This window comes from Chlamydotis macqueenii, chromosome Z, assembly GCF_036417535.1.
Source record: "Chlamydotis macqueenii isolate bChlMac1 chromosome Z, bChlMac1.mat, whole genome shotgun sequence".
NCBI lineage: Eukaryota > Metazoa > Chordata > Aves > Otidiformes > Otididae > Chlamydotis > Chlamydotis macqueenii.
This window is the reverse complement of record NC_141593.1, coordinates 11,117,859-11,135,474: the sequence shown is the minus strand read 5'-3', so window position 1 is coordinate 11,135,474 and position 17,616 is coordinate 11,117,859. Positions and strand designations below refer to the sequence as shown.

General features: G+C 41.6%; 1 protein-coding gene across 1 annotated transcript in view; it reads left to right on the top strand.

Annotated features, from left to right (window-relative positions):
* The window catches only part of ADAMTS12 (ADAM metallopeptidase with thrombospondin type 1 motif 12), a 170,931-nt gene that overhangs the window by 94,700 nt on the left and 58,615 nt on the right, over positions 1-17,616 (top strand). The window contains exons 6-12 of the mRNA XM_086770225.1: positions 677-801; positions 2,086-2,235; positions 5,949-6,092; positions 6,783-6,927; positions 13,572-13,664; positions 13,895-14,040; positions 14,858-15,027. Of these exons, the coding sequence (XP_086626351.1) occupies positions 677-801; positions 2,086-2,235; positions 5,949-6,092; positions 6,783-6,927; positions 13,572-13,664; positions 13,895-14,040; positions 14,858-15,027 (973 nt within the window). The remainder of the gene's footprint in view (positions 1-676; positions 802-2,085; positions 2,236-5,948; positions 6,093-6,782; positions 6,928-13,571; positions 13,665-13,894; positions 14,041-14,857; positions 15,028-17,616) is intronic.

Genomic DNA, 17,616 nt, shown 5'->3' with positions numbered 1-17,616 from the left:
AAATGCTTTGTAAAAAGTTTGCTTTGCTTAAATAAACTGAGGCAAGATATAGGGAATGCCCAAGACCAGAAATGAGAAAATATGTTTTGAATGAATTTATTTTGCATACTTTGTATTTCAGAAGAGATTTTAGTAACTTGCATCTATAAGATGAGGAAGAAACATCTATGACTGCATTGTTTTTCTTTGAAATTGAAAAATCTTGTGAAAGAAATGCGATTTTAGAATTACAGTTGTTCCCTGAGCATGACATTGTTCACATAATATTGAGTAAAAAACTTGAGCATGAAGTCCCACACCAGTCAGTCTTTACCTTCCCTACAGAGGAATCCTTTCTTTCAAGAGAAAACAAAATGTTTGCTTGAAAGTTTCAATTCAATGTTGGTTCTTATGAAGCTCACTTAGCAAGAAATATGTACATTTCTGCATTTATTTTTTCCTTTAGCTGCACCAGTTACAAAAAAGTCAACATTCTAACTTCATATTCAGTATGTTATCTAACATATTCAGTATGTTAGATAAATAGATGTAATTGTTTCTAATGATAGCTCTAGCTTTAGGCAAAAGCGTAATGAATTGTATTTCAAAGATTACTCAGCTTCACAGCTAACACCACTGACATGTTATGGTAATGCAGTGTGATCTTCACAGTAATATTTTCCTTTTTTTCCATTAGCAAGGCTTGAAGATAGTTCACCATGCTGATAAGACACTAGCCAGCTTCTGCAAATGGCAGAAGAGTGTCAATCCCAAGAGTGACGTCAACCCTACACACCACGACGTGGCTGTCCTTCTGACCAGGTATGACAGCAGTTCAGTGGCTGTAACTGACTATTGGTTAGCAGTGGATTTTTGGTGATTGTATTTTTTTTATAGGCTCATGCTATCATTTAGTTCATCCTGCACAGAACTCAGTAAAGTGGTCTGGTGAAGACACATTTCTAAACCACAACATTAATGCAAAAATAACCTAGTGTGAGCATCTCTGACGCTCGTACAGGCAGAGAGTATGAGATACATTATAAACAAGTTGTTAAAGTTAGGCCTGCTGTGCCTTTTAAAGGGATTGTTTTTAATTTGTTTTTGAAGTACATATAACTGTTTATATATACGTATGGATGATTTATTAGAGATACATCTTAGTTAGGAGATTGAGGTCAGTACGTTCCGAGAGATTAGCAGTTTGCAGACCTCAGGTCATTTTCCCCTCTTGATCCTGTCTCATTTTGTACTCAGTTACTTCTCTATTCTTCTTTGAGGCAATATACCAAAATAACGTAGCATGTAGATAAACAACTCCATAATGACAAAGTCTAAAGTAATACATAGGTGCAGCTCAGAAATGCCATTAATTTTTGAGCTTTAAAGTGTATGATTTCTAAACATTATCTCTGTATTTAAGGAGACACAATTTTTTTTTTTTTTTTTTTATGTGTGAGCAAGAGAGGCACAGAAAACTTAAAGGTGATGTCTTAGGTTACACAGGGAGTTTGTGGCAGGACATGAAACAGAACTTTTACAGGTTGGATCCAGTCTGCCCACAATTGAAAGAAAAGATAAGTCTGCAAAAAAAAAAAGTCCTAAGTTAAAGTCTATGGGCCAAAAAAACCAGCACAAAAAAACCTCCTCAAATGGTGCAGTAAAGAGAACCAACAAATTTTAAAATAAGAATGAGAAAAAGAAGTCTCACAATGATACGTGATTTACAACTCCAAATAAACAGGCTTCAAACAATTCACTTGAATGAGGCTGAGTTATGGTGAGTTTAATAAACCATACCTCAAAACACTGTCGGAGGTGGTGGAGGTTTTAAAGCTTCTTATTATGCAAGCTGACAATAAACATACATACTTAGGCACTACAGCAACATAAATATTGGGTACAAATTATGGTAGTACAATATGATAGCAGAACAAGTACATATTATTGTTGCATACGTGTTTGTAAAAATGTTAACATTATGCTTTACTTAAAGTGCAAATTAGCAGTGACACATTATGGGGTGGACACTTATCACCCAATGTAAGTGACATTCTGCAGTTGGTTTGAAGCTCTTTTAATGGCATGTCTCTTTTGTGGTTCTAGAAAGGACATTTGTGCTGGCATGAATCGTCCGTGTGAAACCTTGGGTTTGTCTCATCTGTCAGGCATGTGTCAGCCTCATAGAAGCTGTAACATCAATGAAGATTCTGGCCTTCCGTTGGCTTTCACTATTGCTCATGAACTTGGACACAGGTATAGTTGAAAGTGAAGGGGGGACATAACTGAGTTTAGTTTCTTATTTATATGCTAATACTCAAATTTCCAGACAGAAACGAAACAAGGAGTGAATTAATATCTCTATTATTATAATCAAAACTCTGTGTGTTTTTTATAAGCAAAAGAGTGAGAAAGATTCTTAAGCCTTTGACCTTTGTTTATATTTAAAACAATTCAATCTGCCCCTTTTAACAGAGTCTGCTAGAGCAGTACATCAGGATGAAATAATTAAGCTACAAAGAAGCATAAATTAATGGTGCTAATTTTTCCAGATGTATTCGGAATTACTGTGCAATTACTTTAGGTGATCTCGAAATCATTCCAAATCATTTACATAAAATGTACCTATTTCATTATATCACGGTATTTCAATATTGCAGATTAGCTAGAAACCATTTTTAGTTCAAGTAGACAAACTTCACAGAAATATCAGATCTTTGTTCTCCTTTCTGAAGAACAAATAAAGTAATTTTTGGGCATTTCTTAGTAACTGGTATCTTCTGTGTATTAATATTGTAATTGTGGATGCACTTAGGTCAAGTCAACTAAAGTTTCTGGACATTTAATTTTGGACACAGATAAACTTTTTTTATGATTTTTTGCTTGAAACTAGATTTCTCAGTGTTTCCGATTTCCAAGAGTGTTTTGGCTGTTTAGTTCATTTATTGAACTCAACTGGAAAAATTCTGATTTTTGAATCTGTTTGACATTGAGCTATTTTTCCCAGAGTAGAGATGTATCTCATGAATACTCTGGTTTGGCTATAATGCCTATACTTTTCAGGTGGACCATGTTGCTTGGTTAGGTGGTATGTTCACTGCTGTATCACATCACTTTCATCATGCACCCAACCACCAGTCAGGATGAAGTCTGTATTTCCTGATGGGATGTAATAATAGTAATCCGATACAAAGATTACTAAAGTATTGATCATATCACCCATTAATTGAGCTTAGTTTATTCAACGCCTCAAATGCAGAAGGGAAATAGTGTAACTAGATAATGCTGACATCATTACAATTAGATCTGGGTGCTTTGAGTTTAGTCACTTGTTTCTGTCATAGTTCAGCCCCGATCAGGACCAGACTACGCAGTCTCTCTCTCGGTCCCCCCACCCTCCGAGAGAATAGGGAGAGATGATATAAGAAAAACGGCTCGAAGTTTGAGATAAGGACGGGGAGAAATCGTTAAAGTTACTGTTACAGGCAAAACAGACTCAACTTGGGGAAAAATACTCATTTATTTCTAAAACTAGCAGGAGAATGAGACAGGGAACAAGATAACCTCCCCCCACCCCTCCCTCTTCCCGGGCTTAACATTATCTCTACTACCTTCCCCCACCCCGAGCGGCATGGCGGGGAGGAGGGAATGGAGGTCGCGGTCAGTTCATCACGCGTTGTTTCATGCTGCTACTTCGTCATTGGGGGAAGAACTCCTCGCATTCCTCCCATGCTCCTTCGTGGGGTCCCTCCCATGGGCCACAGTCCTTCGTGAAACTGCTCCGGCATGGGTCATCTCTTCCACGGGCTGCAGTCTCTCCAGAATGGCTGCCCCAGCGGGCCCTGCAAGGGCCACAGCTTCCTTCAGGCTTCCACCTGCCTCGGCGTGGAGTCCTCCACGGGCTGCAGGTGAATCTCTGCCCCTCTGTGGACCTCCATGGCCTGCAGGGGGACAGCCTGCTCCACCATGGTCTTCACCACAGGCTGCAGGGGAATCTTGGCCAGGAGCCACATTACTCCCCCGTCTCCTTCTTCACTGACCTTGGCGTCTGCAGCCGTTGCTCACAACAGGCTGGCAGATGCCTTTCAGGATCCTTTTTGCATCTTATTCACTTCTCGTCTCCTCTCCACTTCTTGCAGCCAGGCTGGGCCGAGTTGGGCCCAGTCGGCTGCCTGGTAGGAGGCCAGAGCGTGAGGCCTGCAAGGCCCACAAGGCTCACGCCTCCCCCTCTCTGCCCCTGCTCAGCTGCTTCACATCTTCTCTTCCTTTCTTTTTTCTGTTTTCCCCTTCTTAAATAGATTATCGCAGAGGCGTTATCACGGGACATTCTGCTACCCATCGGCTCGGCCTTGGTCCGCCCTAGGCCCGGCCGAGTCCACTGAACAAAGGGGAGTGACTTCTAGCAGTTTCCTACAGAAGCTACCACCTTAGCCCCCCCCTCACTAAACAAAACGAGAACAGTTTCCCACAACCTCTTGCTTACAGGGAGCTTTTTTTCATTAACACTAGTTATCAGAAGACACTTGTTCCCCATAGAGCTGTGTGTATCCTTCTCCTGGTCTAGTCTGGGTGGCTGGTAACTCACTGTCCTTTGGAGGCTGTGAAGCAGAGTACTGCTATACTGGCCTTTGCAGTAGTGATGCAGGGCCTTGCCTGTAAGAATTGTCTCCACAAAGAAAATTGAATATTGTAGGGTTTGTTGTTAAAATGAAACTATCCTTCCCTCAAGTCAAGTTAGAGTACGTATGTTAGGAAGTTAAAATATGGAAAATAAAAGTCTGTAAGAACTGGTGGACAAAAAATGAGAAGAAAGCCATGCATCCATTCCTTAGATGGATGTCAAAAGTCGACTCTTTCCCATACTATCTCTCTAGACGTTCACCATCTCCTGTGTCAACAGATACTGTTTATGGAAAAGAGCCTGTCGATAAGGGGACACACTTGCTTTTACACCTCAGACCCATTATCAAAATTGATTCAGGCTGGAATTGTGCCCTGCTTTTGTAACATTTGAGTCATAGTAAAATTACATTTTCCAGAAACAAAGTCTTAAGTGGTTTGAACTTACTTTATCTGATACGTGACTGAATCATGGCTTGAGTCATTTTTCACTGCTTTTTCATGCAAGGGCTTACACGCCTTCAGATGTTAACAGTGTAGGTGTCAACATCCTCATGTATCAATATCTTTGTATATTCTTATTTTAGATAATCTCCTTCACTATGAGATTATGTGGAGGCATGTGTGTTTACATCCCACCCAAAATTTTGAGTGTTTATGACTTTTGCAAGTTGTTGAATAAAGAAATACCTTAATAGGTCAGAGAAGTTGGAGAGAACTGTGTTGGGAAGATGTGCTATGGAGGTCTGTTTGTAAGGCACAGTTTGAGAAAGCTAAATAGGAGGAAGGACTGGAAGTTGGAGGCTAATTCACTGGATGTTCGGTAATTTGGAAAACAATATCTCTGTCTCTAAGGAGATTTAAAAAGAAACAAGCAATAGACATGGGATTATAAAACAATGTAAGACAGAGTGTAGCAAAGCCTGGTCGTAGTTAAAGTTGTATAAGTCTGAAATAAATGGGATCCAAGAGCTAGGAAGCTCTTAACTTTAGCAGCTTTAACTTAAGTAGGGTTTAATATGTGACTCCCAGCCCAACTCTGCGAGAGTGATTTGACTCCCTTTTAAAAATACCCCTGAATAAAGTCTCTGTCAGTCTGTTCTTTATTTTGTGCCAGACAATATTGCTGTATATAACAAACATGTTTGAAAGCCTGTTGGAGTGTAGATTTTTTTGTAGGCTTTGGGTCAGATCTTCGATGGGTTTTTTTTTCAGCAAAAGGTATCTACAGCCCACCAGAGGAAGAAGCAAACTTAGTGTATTTTTAAGCATGTTGTGGAACCTATAGATAGGTGTTGTGGTACAACCAATCAGCTGGAATTATTAGATGTTGGTTTTTTTGTCTCCAGTTTTGGTATCCAGCATGATGGAAAAGAGAATGACTGTGAGCCTGTTGGAAAGCGTCCATATATTATGTCCCGACAGTTGCAGTATGATCCTACTCCACTCACCTGGTCGCAGTGCAGCAAGGAATACATCACACGTTTCCTAGAGTGAGTGATGAGATTGTGGCATTTCCCTGAAATGAATACAACTGTGTATAAGATGTTTATGTGGAGTTTAATGTAAATCGTCTATTATTACGTTGCTAGATGTAGGTTTTTGTAGTGTGCTTGGCTTAATTTGCATGGATAGGATACCCCAAGCTTATTGTTCACTTACTATTTGGGAAAAGCTCCATTAAATTCTTGCTTTCCAGAAATGAATTCAGGTCTTGTCATATCGGCTCAGGTTCGGTGCAACCTGCAGCTTTTTGGAGTTATCAGGAAGAAGGAAGCTTTTCCATCAAGGGTTCTGATGGAACATCATAAGCCTTGCCTTTGGGCACAATGAGATGTGCTTGACTTCAGTGACCTGTTCAAATTATTTTGTTCTTTTTAAGAGCAGCAATATGGTTTAACTTTAAACAGAGGCTGTGGTGTGCACTGAAACCACTCTGCAAACCATAATGACCTCATAATATTTCCACTTTTACAAGCTGTATTTTGCCTTTGTAACCCTCCCTAACTAGATGAATTTGTATGTTAGTAGTGCTTCGGCGTATCTTAGCTGGAATCTGGAAGTACTATTTCCAAAGACCATATTAAAAATAATTATTAAGAATTAGATATTGAAATTCTTTATAGAAATGTCAAGAAAGTGTGTTGTGGGGGCGTTTTTGATATGCAGTTTTTGTCTTTTAGCCGCGGATGGGGGTTCTGTCTGGATGATGTCCCCCAAAAAGAAGTTTTAAAGACCCCAATCATTGCTCCTGGAGTGATTTATGATGTGCATCACCAGTGCCAGCTTCAGTATGGTTCCAATGCTACTTTCTGTGAAGATGTGGATGTAAGTGCTGTATGTTTTCTTTTGTTCTCCTAGTAAGAACTTAAGCTTTATGAATGGTATGGAAGTGCAGTCAGTGAACCTCGATTGCTAACTACAAATGCAGCGTGTTTTTGAATCTCACAGAAGTGCCATGCAGGCATTGCATAATACTGTTTTAGTTCCACTCTGCAGATTCTGGAAGTGAGTTGTTGCACTGTTTGCCTTGTATTTTGCAAGGCCGTTATTGGATCTGGCTTCATATATGTTGTTAAATGCCTATCCTTCAGCACTGGAGTAATTTTGGTTTTAAACTTATACTACTGGTCTAACGTAAATTACCAATGCAGCTTAAATCTCTTTTTAAAAATCAAGACACTCCAAGCTTATAGCTTTCAACTGACCAAATCATTCTGGGAACGAATCTTCAATTCCAGGAAAAGGGTTTTTTTAGAAATTAGGGTTGTGCTCTCTTCTACGTGTTCTGATTTTTCTGTCTTGATGTTCTAACTAATTAAAGGAAATTTCAGTCCATGTACCTTGAAGAATCTTTATTTTCCTGTCAAACATGAGATTTTTATGTGGAACTACATAATTTACAAAGTACCCTGGAGTTTGTCTCACTGTGCAGCAGAACAGTGTTGTATGGTGATGTAAGGGAGTAGTCTCTGGGTGGCGAATGGACTGAGAACAGCCCTGAAGAGAAGACTTGGGTGTGCTCGTGGATGAGAAGCTCAACATGAGCCGATAATGTGTGCTTGCAGCCCAGAAAGCCAACCTCATCCTGGGCTGCCTCAGAAGAAGTGTAGCCAGCAGGTCAAAGGAGGGGATTCATCCCCTCTATTCTGCTCTTATGAGACCCCACCTGGAGAACTGCGTCCGGCTCTGGAGCTGCTAACATAAGAAGGACATGGACCTGTTGGAGGGAGTCCAGAGGAAGGCCACTAAGGTGCTCAGAGGGCTGGAGCACCTTTCCTATGAGGACAGGCTGAAAGAGCCGGGCTGTTCAGCCTGAAGAGGAGAAGGCTCTGGGGAGACCTTATAGTGGCCTTCCAGTATCTAAAGGGGGCCTACAGGAAAGACAAGGAGAAACTCTTCAGCAGGGCCTGTTGTGATAGGACGAGGGGTAAAGGTTTTAAAATAGAAGGAAACAGATTCAGACTGGACATAAGGAAAAAAAATTTTACAATGAGGATGGTAGGACACTGGCACAGGTTGCCCACAGAGGTGGTGGATGCCCCATCCCTGGAAAAATCCAAGGCCAGGTTGGATGGGGCTCTGAGCAACCTGATCTGGTTGCAGATATCCCTGCTTCTTGCAAGGGGCTTGGACTAGATGACATTTAAGGTCCCTTCCAAGCCTAACTATGCTATGATTCTATGATTTTAGTGTAGTCACAGCAGCACATCCCTCTACAAGAGCTAGGAGCAACTGCAGAGTAGTAGGTTATATTAGGTAAGGTACAGTGGTATGGTATTTTAGCTGTACCTAGCACGTTCAGAGCTATTTGACTCCAAACAGCATTTTTCTACTTAGAATAGTTCAGAAACAGTGGTTTCAAGTGCTAGTCTAGCTAAGTGATCACTAATATTTGCTGTATTTTGGGAAACAATATGCAGCGAACGTTGCAGACAGCATCCAGCTTGCTCCCGCCATTTAACAGGGCTTTGGCAGAAGTGGTATTATGGCTATCAGGAGTGCTGGAGTTGTTTTTAGTCAAAATACTGTGCACAGCTGTGGATTGGGGACTGCTGATGGTGACTGTTTATTCCATTCAGATAATTACATGTATCTCATCTACCCTTCTATTAGGGAGATCATTTCTGACTAATCTTCCCAGCCTTAACAGGTAACATGATTACCAGTGTTGAACTGCAACTACGGAATATGAAGCAGGTATTGAAAGATTGCTTTCATTGCCTGCTGTTCCAGTTTCCTCAGTTACTGTAATTTGTCTGTTGGTACAGATAGAAAATTGAAGTGTAATTTTGCAGTATTGGTTCATCTGTCTCTCCTTGAATTTGAACCTAGTAGGCCTTTACATTCAATATCTGCTTATTAACCAATTTACAGCTACACATATGTCAGAAAATTAATTGGTATCATATCGTTTTGCATTTTACTGGAAGGCCTGTGTTTTCCAGGTAACTGCACTGTCAAGGAAAGGAATTGTGAGTAGTATAGTCTGCCTGGCATGTTGAATGATCAGTATAGTCATTTTGCCTAAGAGGTCTGACTTTTCTCTGCCTTTCCACTATTTACTTAATGGTTACTCACTACAGGCTATATTTGTTTTGTAACTTAATGTCTGACTGAATTTGATCCGTGGATTCTTTTTGATAGAAGAATATGTATTTAGCTGAAGATGCCCCAGGGGTTCAGTGATTACACTGAGAAAAGACTGAGGTTTAGAATCCAGATAGTGGTTTCCACAAACCATTTCAGCAGTAAGTCCTCTAAGCATCTTGTGAAGTACATAAATATTGTCACTCTAATCAGGAAGAGAAAAGCAAAATACAAGTTAGGGAGAGGAATTCTCCAAGTGGTATGTAGACCCATAGCTTCCTAGAGGACAGGCTGTAGGAGCTCAGAATCCTTACCTTATTGACCTCTCTTTGTCTCCAAAACTTCCACTGACTACAGTGAAACTGGGTTTTTTTGGACTCTGCTTTCTTTAAGGCACAGATCCTGATCTTACAGATTGGATGGGAAGTGTGTACGGTATTGCTGATGATAAAAATCACTTGTCTTGCAGCGAGTTCATTGTAGAGTTGTGAATTTCTGGCTGTTACCTCCAAAAGCACACAGATTTTAGAATCAAAGAACAGTTTAGGTTAGAAGGGATCTTTAAAGGCCTACCCCGTGAAAGCAGGATGGACAACTCCAACTAGATCAGGTAGCTCAGAGCCCCATTCAACCTGACCACGCTTCTTTTGATGCAGCCCAGGATGCAGTTGGTTTTCTGGGCTGCAGGTGCACATTGTCAGCTCATGTTGAGCTTCTCATCCACCAGCACTCCCAAGTCCTTCTCCTCAGGGCTGCTCTCAATCTATTCTCTGCCCAGCCTGTATTTATGCTCGGGATTGTCCCGGCCCATGTGCAGGACCTTGCACTTGGCCTGGTTGAACTTCGTGAGGTTGGCATGGGCCCACCTCTCCAGCCTGTCAAGGTCCCTCTGGATGGCATCCCTCCCTTCCAGCGTGTCGATGGCACCACACAGCTTGGTGTCATCAACGAACTTGCTGAGGTTGCACTCTATCCCACTGACCCTGTCGCTGACAAAGATGTTAAGCAGGGCTGGGCCCAGTACTGACCCCTGAGGAATGTGCCACTTGTCACCAGTCTCCGCTTGGACGTTGAGCCGTTGACCACAACTCTTTGAGTGCGAGCATCCAGCCAATTCCTTATCCACTGAGTGGTCCATCCATTAAATCCATGTCTCTCCAGTTTAGAGACAAGGATGTTGTGTGGGACAATGTCAAATGCTTTGCACAGGTACAGGTAGATGACATCAGCTGTCATCCCTTGTTCATTGATGCACCACAGAAGGCCATCAAATTGATCAGGCATGATTTGCCCTTAGTGAAGCCATGTTGGCTGTCACCAGTCACCTTGTTATGTTCCATGTGCCTCAGCATGGTTTCCAGAAGGATCTGCTCCATGACCTTACCAGGCACAGAGGTGAGACTGATTGGTCTGTAGTTACAGGGGTTTTCCTTGTTGCCCTTTTCAAAAATGGGGGTTATGTTTCCCCTTTTCCATTCATCGCAAACCTCCCCAGACTGCCATGACTTCTCAAATATGGTGGACAGTGGATTGGAAACTTCCTCTGCCAGTTACCTCAGGATCTGCAGATGCATCTCATCAGGTCCCATGGACTTGTACACCTTCACGTTCCTTAGATGGTCCCAAACCTGCTCTTCTGCCACAGTGGGCAGTTCTTCATTCTCCCAGTCCCTGCTTTTGCCTTCTGAGACTTGGATGGTGTGGTTAGAGCCCTTACCAGTGAAGGCTGAGGCAATAAAGTCATTGAGTACCTCAGCCTTCTCCATGTCACGGGTATCTAGGTCTGCCATTTTCTTCTGGAGAGAGCCTATATTCTCCCTAATTTTCCTTTTATTCCTGATTTTTTTGTTGCCCTTGACGTCCCTGGCCAGACTTAATTCTGTCAGGTCTTTAGCCTTCCTTACCTAATCCCTATCTGCTCAGACAACCTCTCTGTAATCTTCCCATGCTATCTGCCCTTGCTTCCACCCTCTGTAGGCTTCCTTTTTGTTTTTCAGTTTGTCCAAAAGCTCCTTGTTCATCCATGCAGGCCTCCTGACATTTTTACCTGACTTCCTCTTTGTGGGCATGCGTCGCTTCTGAGCTTGGAGACGGTGATCCTTGAATATCCTTGAATATTTTCTTCTGCTGCTGTTATTCCAGTGTTCTTAAAGATGGAGATCAATGTGGAAAAATTCTTGCAAAGCTAAAGAATTTCCTCCGTGAACTCTTGACTTTGAAATCTATGAGTGCACATGAGAAAAACTTTACTGTCAGTGGAAAGCTGAGTTTGGTTTATGTGCGTTTCTTTGCTATCTGAAGCACAGTGTGGGAGTGCACTTTGTACGCTAAAAAGCACAAAACATATTATATATACAAGAGTTAAAAATAGAGAATTAATGTCATAGAATCATAGAATAGTTAGGCTTTGAAAGGACCTTTAAAGGTCATCTAGTCCAACCACCGTGCAAGAAGCAAGGACATCTCCAACCAGATCAGGTTTCTCAAAGCCCTGTCCAACCTGGCCTTGGATGTTTCCAGGGATGGGGCATCCACCACCTCTCTGGGCAACCTGTTCCCATGTTCCACCACCCTCATTGTAAAAAACTTTTTCCTAATATCTAATCTGAATTTGCCTCCGTCTATTTTAAAACCATTACCCCTCATCCTCATTTCATAATGAGAGAAAATTCATCAGCCAGAACACTTCAGTAGCTTTGCTTGCCAACGATGACTTCACAAAGAGTTGCTATGTAATGCTACTCTTGAACTATAAATAGGAAACTGTAAAACAGCCTTTGACTCATATACATTGCCCAAAAGCAGCTAAATGAACCAAGAGGCAGTGCCCCAGACACTGTAGTCCAACTGGAGATTTGGAGTTCTTTGAGATATTCTGTACTATCAGCTTTCTTTCCAGTGTTCTAGATGAAAACCAAGGTGAACACACAATGCAGAAAGTAAATAAAAGGCAACTCTCTCAAAATAGACTGTACCTAAGATTAGCTATTTTAAATATAAGCAGGTCAGAAACTAGCAACCAAGTTTTGCATTTCACGCTTGGACAAATGTTTCTGCTAGCTCATTGGGTCTGGATTTTTACAAGTGCCCAGTTTCTGTGTTGGCTCCCGTACCTGGCCTGTTGTTTACTCTGAGAATCTCAGTGGGAGCTGCTACTGGGATTTTCTTGTTCTTTCTCTGATGACACTTAAAACTGTCCCTGCTTCACAGGTAGATCCTACCAGCTCTCTTCCCCCTCCCAGTGGTAAACTCTGCAGTTCAGACACCCTCAGCCGAGACTTGTCCTAAAGTCCCTGGGCTTTTGCTTCTGCTGTCCCAGTTGGGAGTGCACAGTCACTCTGACACCCCTGGTTTCTCCGATTTTGGAAGTGATCTTCCACACAAAGTCCTACTCATTGAGGAGTTCCCAAGCATGCAGGGCTCCTGCGTGTCAACCAAAAGAGAAGCTGGTGTGCATGTGAACTGAGGAGGGGAGAATAGCCCTCAATGTCTGTCCTCACTCTATAGAGAATAGTTCTGAATGAGTGAAGAAAACTTGTTATAAGGTGGCTGTGATGTTTCTTGCCCTGCTAGGTTTGTTAGCTTTCAGGAGGTTCTGTCCCTTCGGTGGAGCAGCAGCTGAAATGCTGTGCTTTGCTGGCAATGTACTGCATTAAACTGGCACCAGTTTATGAGTAATTTAATATGCAAGCTTTCACTAACCGGAGCCCTTACTCTACCCCGCCCACTAGGCTTTTTTCTCTGTCAGCTAGCCTGAACTGCTTCTTTTAGATCACTCTTTTGCCATCTGCTTGGCTGATGTTTTAGGAGACCTGTGTTTTGATCTCTCTTTCCTCATCTAGTTTTGGGACCTCCATGAATATTAATTTGGCTGTTATACTTGGAGACATGACGTTGTTTTTACTTACCTGACTAGGTTCTCTAACCTTTTATTTCACTGTATGATTTCAGGAGGACAGCAATGCAAAATTGAGTATTCTTTTCATTAGTACTTATCAAATGAAAATAGTACAAACTCTGTTCACCTTTGCTATAAACAGTAGTGCCCAAAGTCTTTAAAGCTGTTTTTCCTGTGTATCTGGGAGCTGAGCAGCCAATAAGGAGAATATTTAAACTCACGTAATTCAAGTAATTCACTTGATATAAGGTATTCATTGTTTTGTATTTGTCAGATAGTCCCTTCTTGTATACTAAAGAGAAATGCCTAAATTTGGACCTTCAGTGGGTCTTAACTTGTGGAAAACCAAGAACATCTGTCTCTGGAAATGCAGCCCTTACAGTGGTTTGTAAATGGATTTACAAAACCGTGGGAGAGTTTTGAAAATCTTGGCTGTAGGATTTCAGCTCTGCTTCAGACTGCTGAAGTTTTCTTTCTTTTCCAGAACCTTTGCCAAACACTCTGGTGCTCAGTGAAAGGCTCCTGCCGCTCCAAACTGGATGCAGCTGCAGATGGAACTCGATGTGGGGAAAATAAGGTGAATGTGAGCCACGCTGCCGGCAAGCTGCACTGCCTGCAAAAGGGCAGCAGAGGAACCATGAGTAGCTCTGCCATTGTTCAGCATGAAGGAGGGGCATCCTTTGGCAACTCCATTTACATTTCCACTTAAGTTTTTGACCTCGAGGGACTGGAATAACAAATAATTCACAGTAACATTTTCCTGCAATAATGGTCTTAGGCTATTTGTCCTTTCTCTCCTCTTTTCAGTGGTGCTTTTCTGGCGAGTGCATTACAGTAGGCAAGACTCCCGAAGCAATCCATGGCGGATGGGGCGCTTGGTCATCCTGGTCCCATTGTACAAGGACATGTGGGGCAGGGGTTCAGAGTGCAGAGAGACCATGCGACAACCCAGAGTAAGCAGAGTGCACAATCTTTTCTTATCTTTTATTCGAGATCTTTGAAGTACTTATGATGTCGTGAACTCTTGTGTGTAAGACTGTTATCAGTAGGTGCCACAGCAAGACTCTCCTCAGTTAAGCATACCTGTGTGAAATTCAGTTGGCTCACTTTTTACAGTCATTATGTCATTCTTTAATCCTTACCCTCCATGGAGCTTATTTCTACACAAAATTTAAAAAATCTATTATTTAGCGTTCAGGCTTTGCAGAAATAATAGAAATATATTGCTTTAATAATACATGAATAAACACTGTGTGAGAACATTAGTTAGCAATCTGTTCCTGAGGGAGATCAAGGACTCACCTTTCATGTTTTGTTCTAGTCATCAGCTTTGTTTGAGCTTCAGACACTTGATAGGTACACAATATGGAAGGAAGGTTTTTCTAATATGAATCTAAGTTCATGAAGACCCTACATCTTATTTTCAGAGTTCACTGAGAGGGTGTCTAACAGCAGAAATCACTTGGCTTTTCTGGAGGAATTGTCAAACATTCTGGAAAATACAGTGTTTTGAGGGAGTACATTTGCTAAGGTAATCTATTGTGAGCTCAGTCAGGCAAAGTAGCAAGCACTTCTTTGGGGCACAGGGTTTGTCTAGATCTTTGTGCTCCATACTGGCATGTTTTGGTATTTGAACATGTGAACGGTATCTCTACCCTGTCAAGGATTCAGATCCACTTTGTTATCCCACTGGAACCTGAAAGACATTGCTCTTTTAAAAATGTTTTTTACCCAGAATCTCACGTCTCAATCTCAGTGTTCCTTTTGTAGACCACAGTTTGGAGGAGACTACTGCACTGGAGAAAGGAAACGCTATCGCATGTGTAATATTAGTCCCTGTCGCAAAGGCTTGCCAACCTTTCGTCAGATGCAGTGCAGTGAGTTTGATACAGTTCCCTACCAGAATGAATTCTACCACTGGGTTCCTGTTTATAATACAGGTATGAAGCTACAATTTTTTTAGTATCTTGTGTAAAAAGTCAAATTCATAGACCTAAGAGAAACCTCTGTTCTCTCCTGCACATAGATATTTTTGCAAAGCTCTGGTGATAATGCCTGTGCGTTTAAGTAGCCCTGTTCCTGGAAAGATTGCACTAAGAAGAGCTGTAGAAATCACGTCTATACTAATTGTTTGGGATAGACCTAAACCATCCTTTCCAGTATCAACCACAGAACAAGTGGTATGGTAGTATAGTGTAGAGCTGCATGTTTGAGCCTGCAGGCATCACTGCACCCAATAAGGAGAGCTATTCGAGTACACAAATGTGGCTTTACTACTTCCAATCTCAGATCTGCATGGTAAGTGTACCTGGCACCACACTGAGGAAGTAATACCTCAACAGGTTCAGTATTGTACTGCCCTGCATTGTAGAGATAGAATTGGTGCCTGTGCCTTATAACTTGCTTTGTAACAGCTAGTTACTAAATAAAGGAGTAACAGTTATTACCGTGCAGTTTGATTCTTAGTGTATACATAAATGTAAGGTGTAGATTATCCAGTAGAAACTAGCAATACAATTGTACAATTTTTTTTAATGAAAACATATAAACCAGTAACAGAAGTGAAACTCAAGATTCAACTTTCAGTTCAGTTTGCTAATAGTATTTTTCATCATGTTGATTGCATTTTCACAATTATTGGCAGTTCTGAATAAGTTTCCTAAATTTCAGCTGTTGTTTCAATTTCGGCTAATGAATACACTATTGAAGATTAATCTAGAGCAGATAGACTTCCAGTAAAATTTCTAATAGAATATGGTTGATAGAAAAATATTTTTTTCAGAAGGACTCCCAGCAAAACAAACCATCGTAAATGCTAACAGCTTAAGGCTCAGTCCAAAGCCAAGCTCATAAACTGTTTTCTGCAGTTGCCTGTCACTGAAATTGGAATTCCAGTCCTCCCTGTTACTCAAGTGCACAACTGCAGAGTACAGCCTTGGTTCTGTTCATGTCCTCTCTACGGCAGTGCTACAGAACTGATGTTTCTGCATGTGCATTTATTGCAGAAGGTCTGCTTTTAAAGGGCATTAAGAATCATGAATCAAATGAGTCGTACACACTGGGAGGCAGGCCTGTGGTAGGTCCATGCTATATTTCAAATAGAGCTGATTGGAGCTTTACAGACAATCCACTTATCTTTAAAATGCTGTGTTGTTAAGCCTGATATACTTAGAATCATAGAATCATAGAATGGTTAGGGTTGGAAGGGACCTTCAAAGGTCATGTAGTCCAACCCCCCTGCAAGGAGCAGGGACATCCCCAACTAGATCAGGTTGCTCAGAGCCTCATCCAGCCTGGCCATGAACGTTTCCAGAGATGGGGCCTCCACCACCTTTCTGGGCAACCTAACTTCTAACCAACTTCATCTGGAACATCCTTGGTTTCAGTGACCTTTTGGAAAATCCTTCAAATAACAAGGAAATATTTTTTCTGAGGCTTAAAAAGCTTTTTTGACTGTTTTCCCTTGTTTTCTCAGCAGCCAGAATTTAGGTCTAGAGTTACATGTCTCCCTCCGTGATTTGTGAGGTCCTTAATGTTTGCAACTTCATTCTTACATTCCATTAACAGCATTTGAAGTGTTTTCTTGCTGCTGAACTCTTAACTTTTAAAAATCCTCTCTTCCTCAGATCGACAAGCTCTCCTGGGAACACTCATCTAAGCAAGGAGTTGGCCAAATCCTGTGCTGATCCTTAAACTAGCATCATTGTTGTATGATTGAGGATGGGTGGCTGTTATGGGCACACTGCTTCCAGTTTTGTCCAGCAACATTACCTACTGTACTGAAATACATCTGGGAGTTTTCCTCCCATCTCAGTTTCAAATTTTTTTTCATCTTCCATTGGTTGCTAAAGGTGTCCTGGGCAAAGTAACTTCACATAGGGTCATGAAACAAATGCTCTCTCTGTGAGACAGAACAGTTTGAACCTTTCTAATGAGTGTTTGTCCTAAACAAGCTGCAACTTTAAACAAAAGCATACCAACAGCCTTGTGTAAACCTCCACATAAAAAAGAGCTGGTGTTTCAGGGCTCTGGAGATACAGTCACCGTGTCCACCATACTTTCACCAATCTTTATCAGTGTACACCAGCTTCCCTTACTTTTCCCCTTAACTAGTGCAATCCAGTTTCAAAGACTTTTCACAGTACTGTTACTACTTTAGTTTGCTGCCAAGAAGGTTTTGCCCAGTGTGGTGGGTTGACCCTGGCTGGATGCCAGGAGTCCACCAGAGCTGCTCTGTCACTCCCCTCCTCAGCAGGACACGGGAGCGAAAATGTAACAAAAAGCTTATGGGTTGAGATAAAGACAGGGAGAGATCAGTCACCAACTACTGTCACGGGCAAAACAGACTTGATTTGGGGAAAATTAATTTAATTTATTGCCAGTTAGCATCACAGTAGTGTAATGACATGTAAGAACAAATCTTAAGAACACTTCCTCTCACCCTTCGCTTCTTCGTGGGCTTAACTTTACTCCCGATTTTGTCTACCTCCTCCCCTCAAGTGGTGCACGAGGATGGGGAATGGGGATTG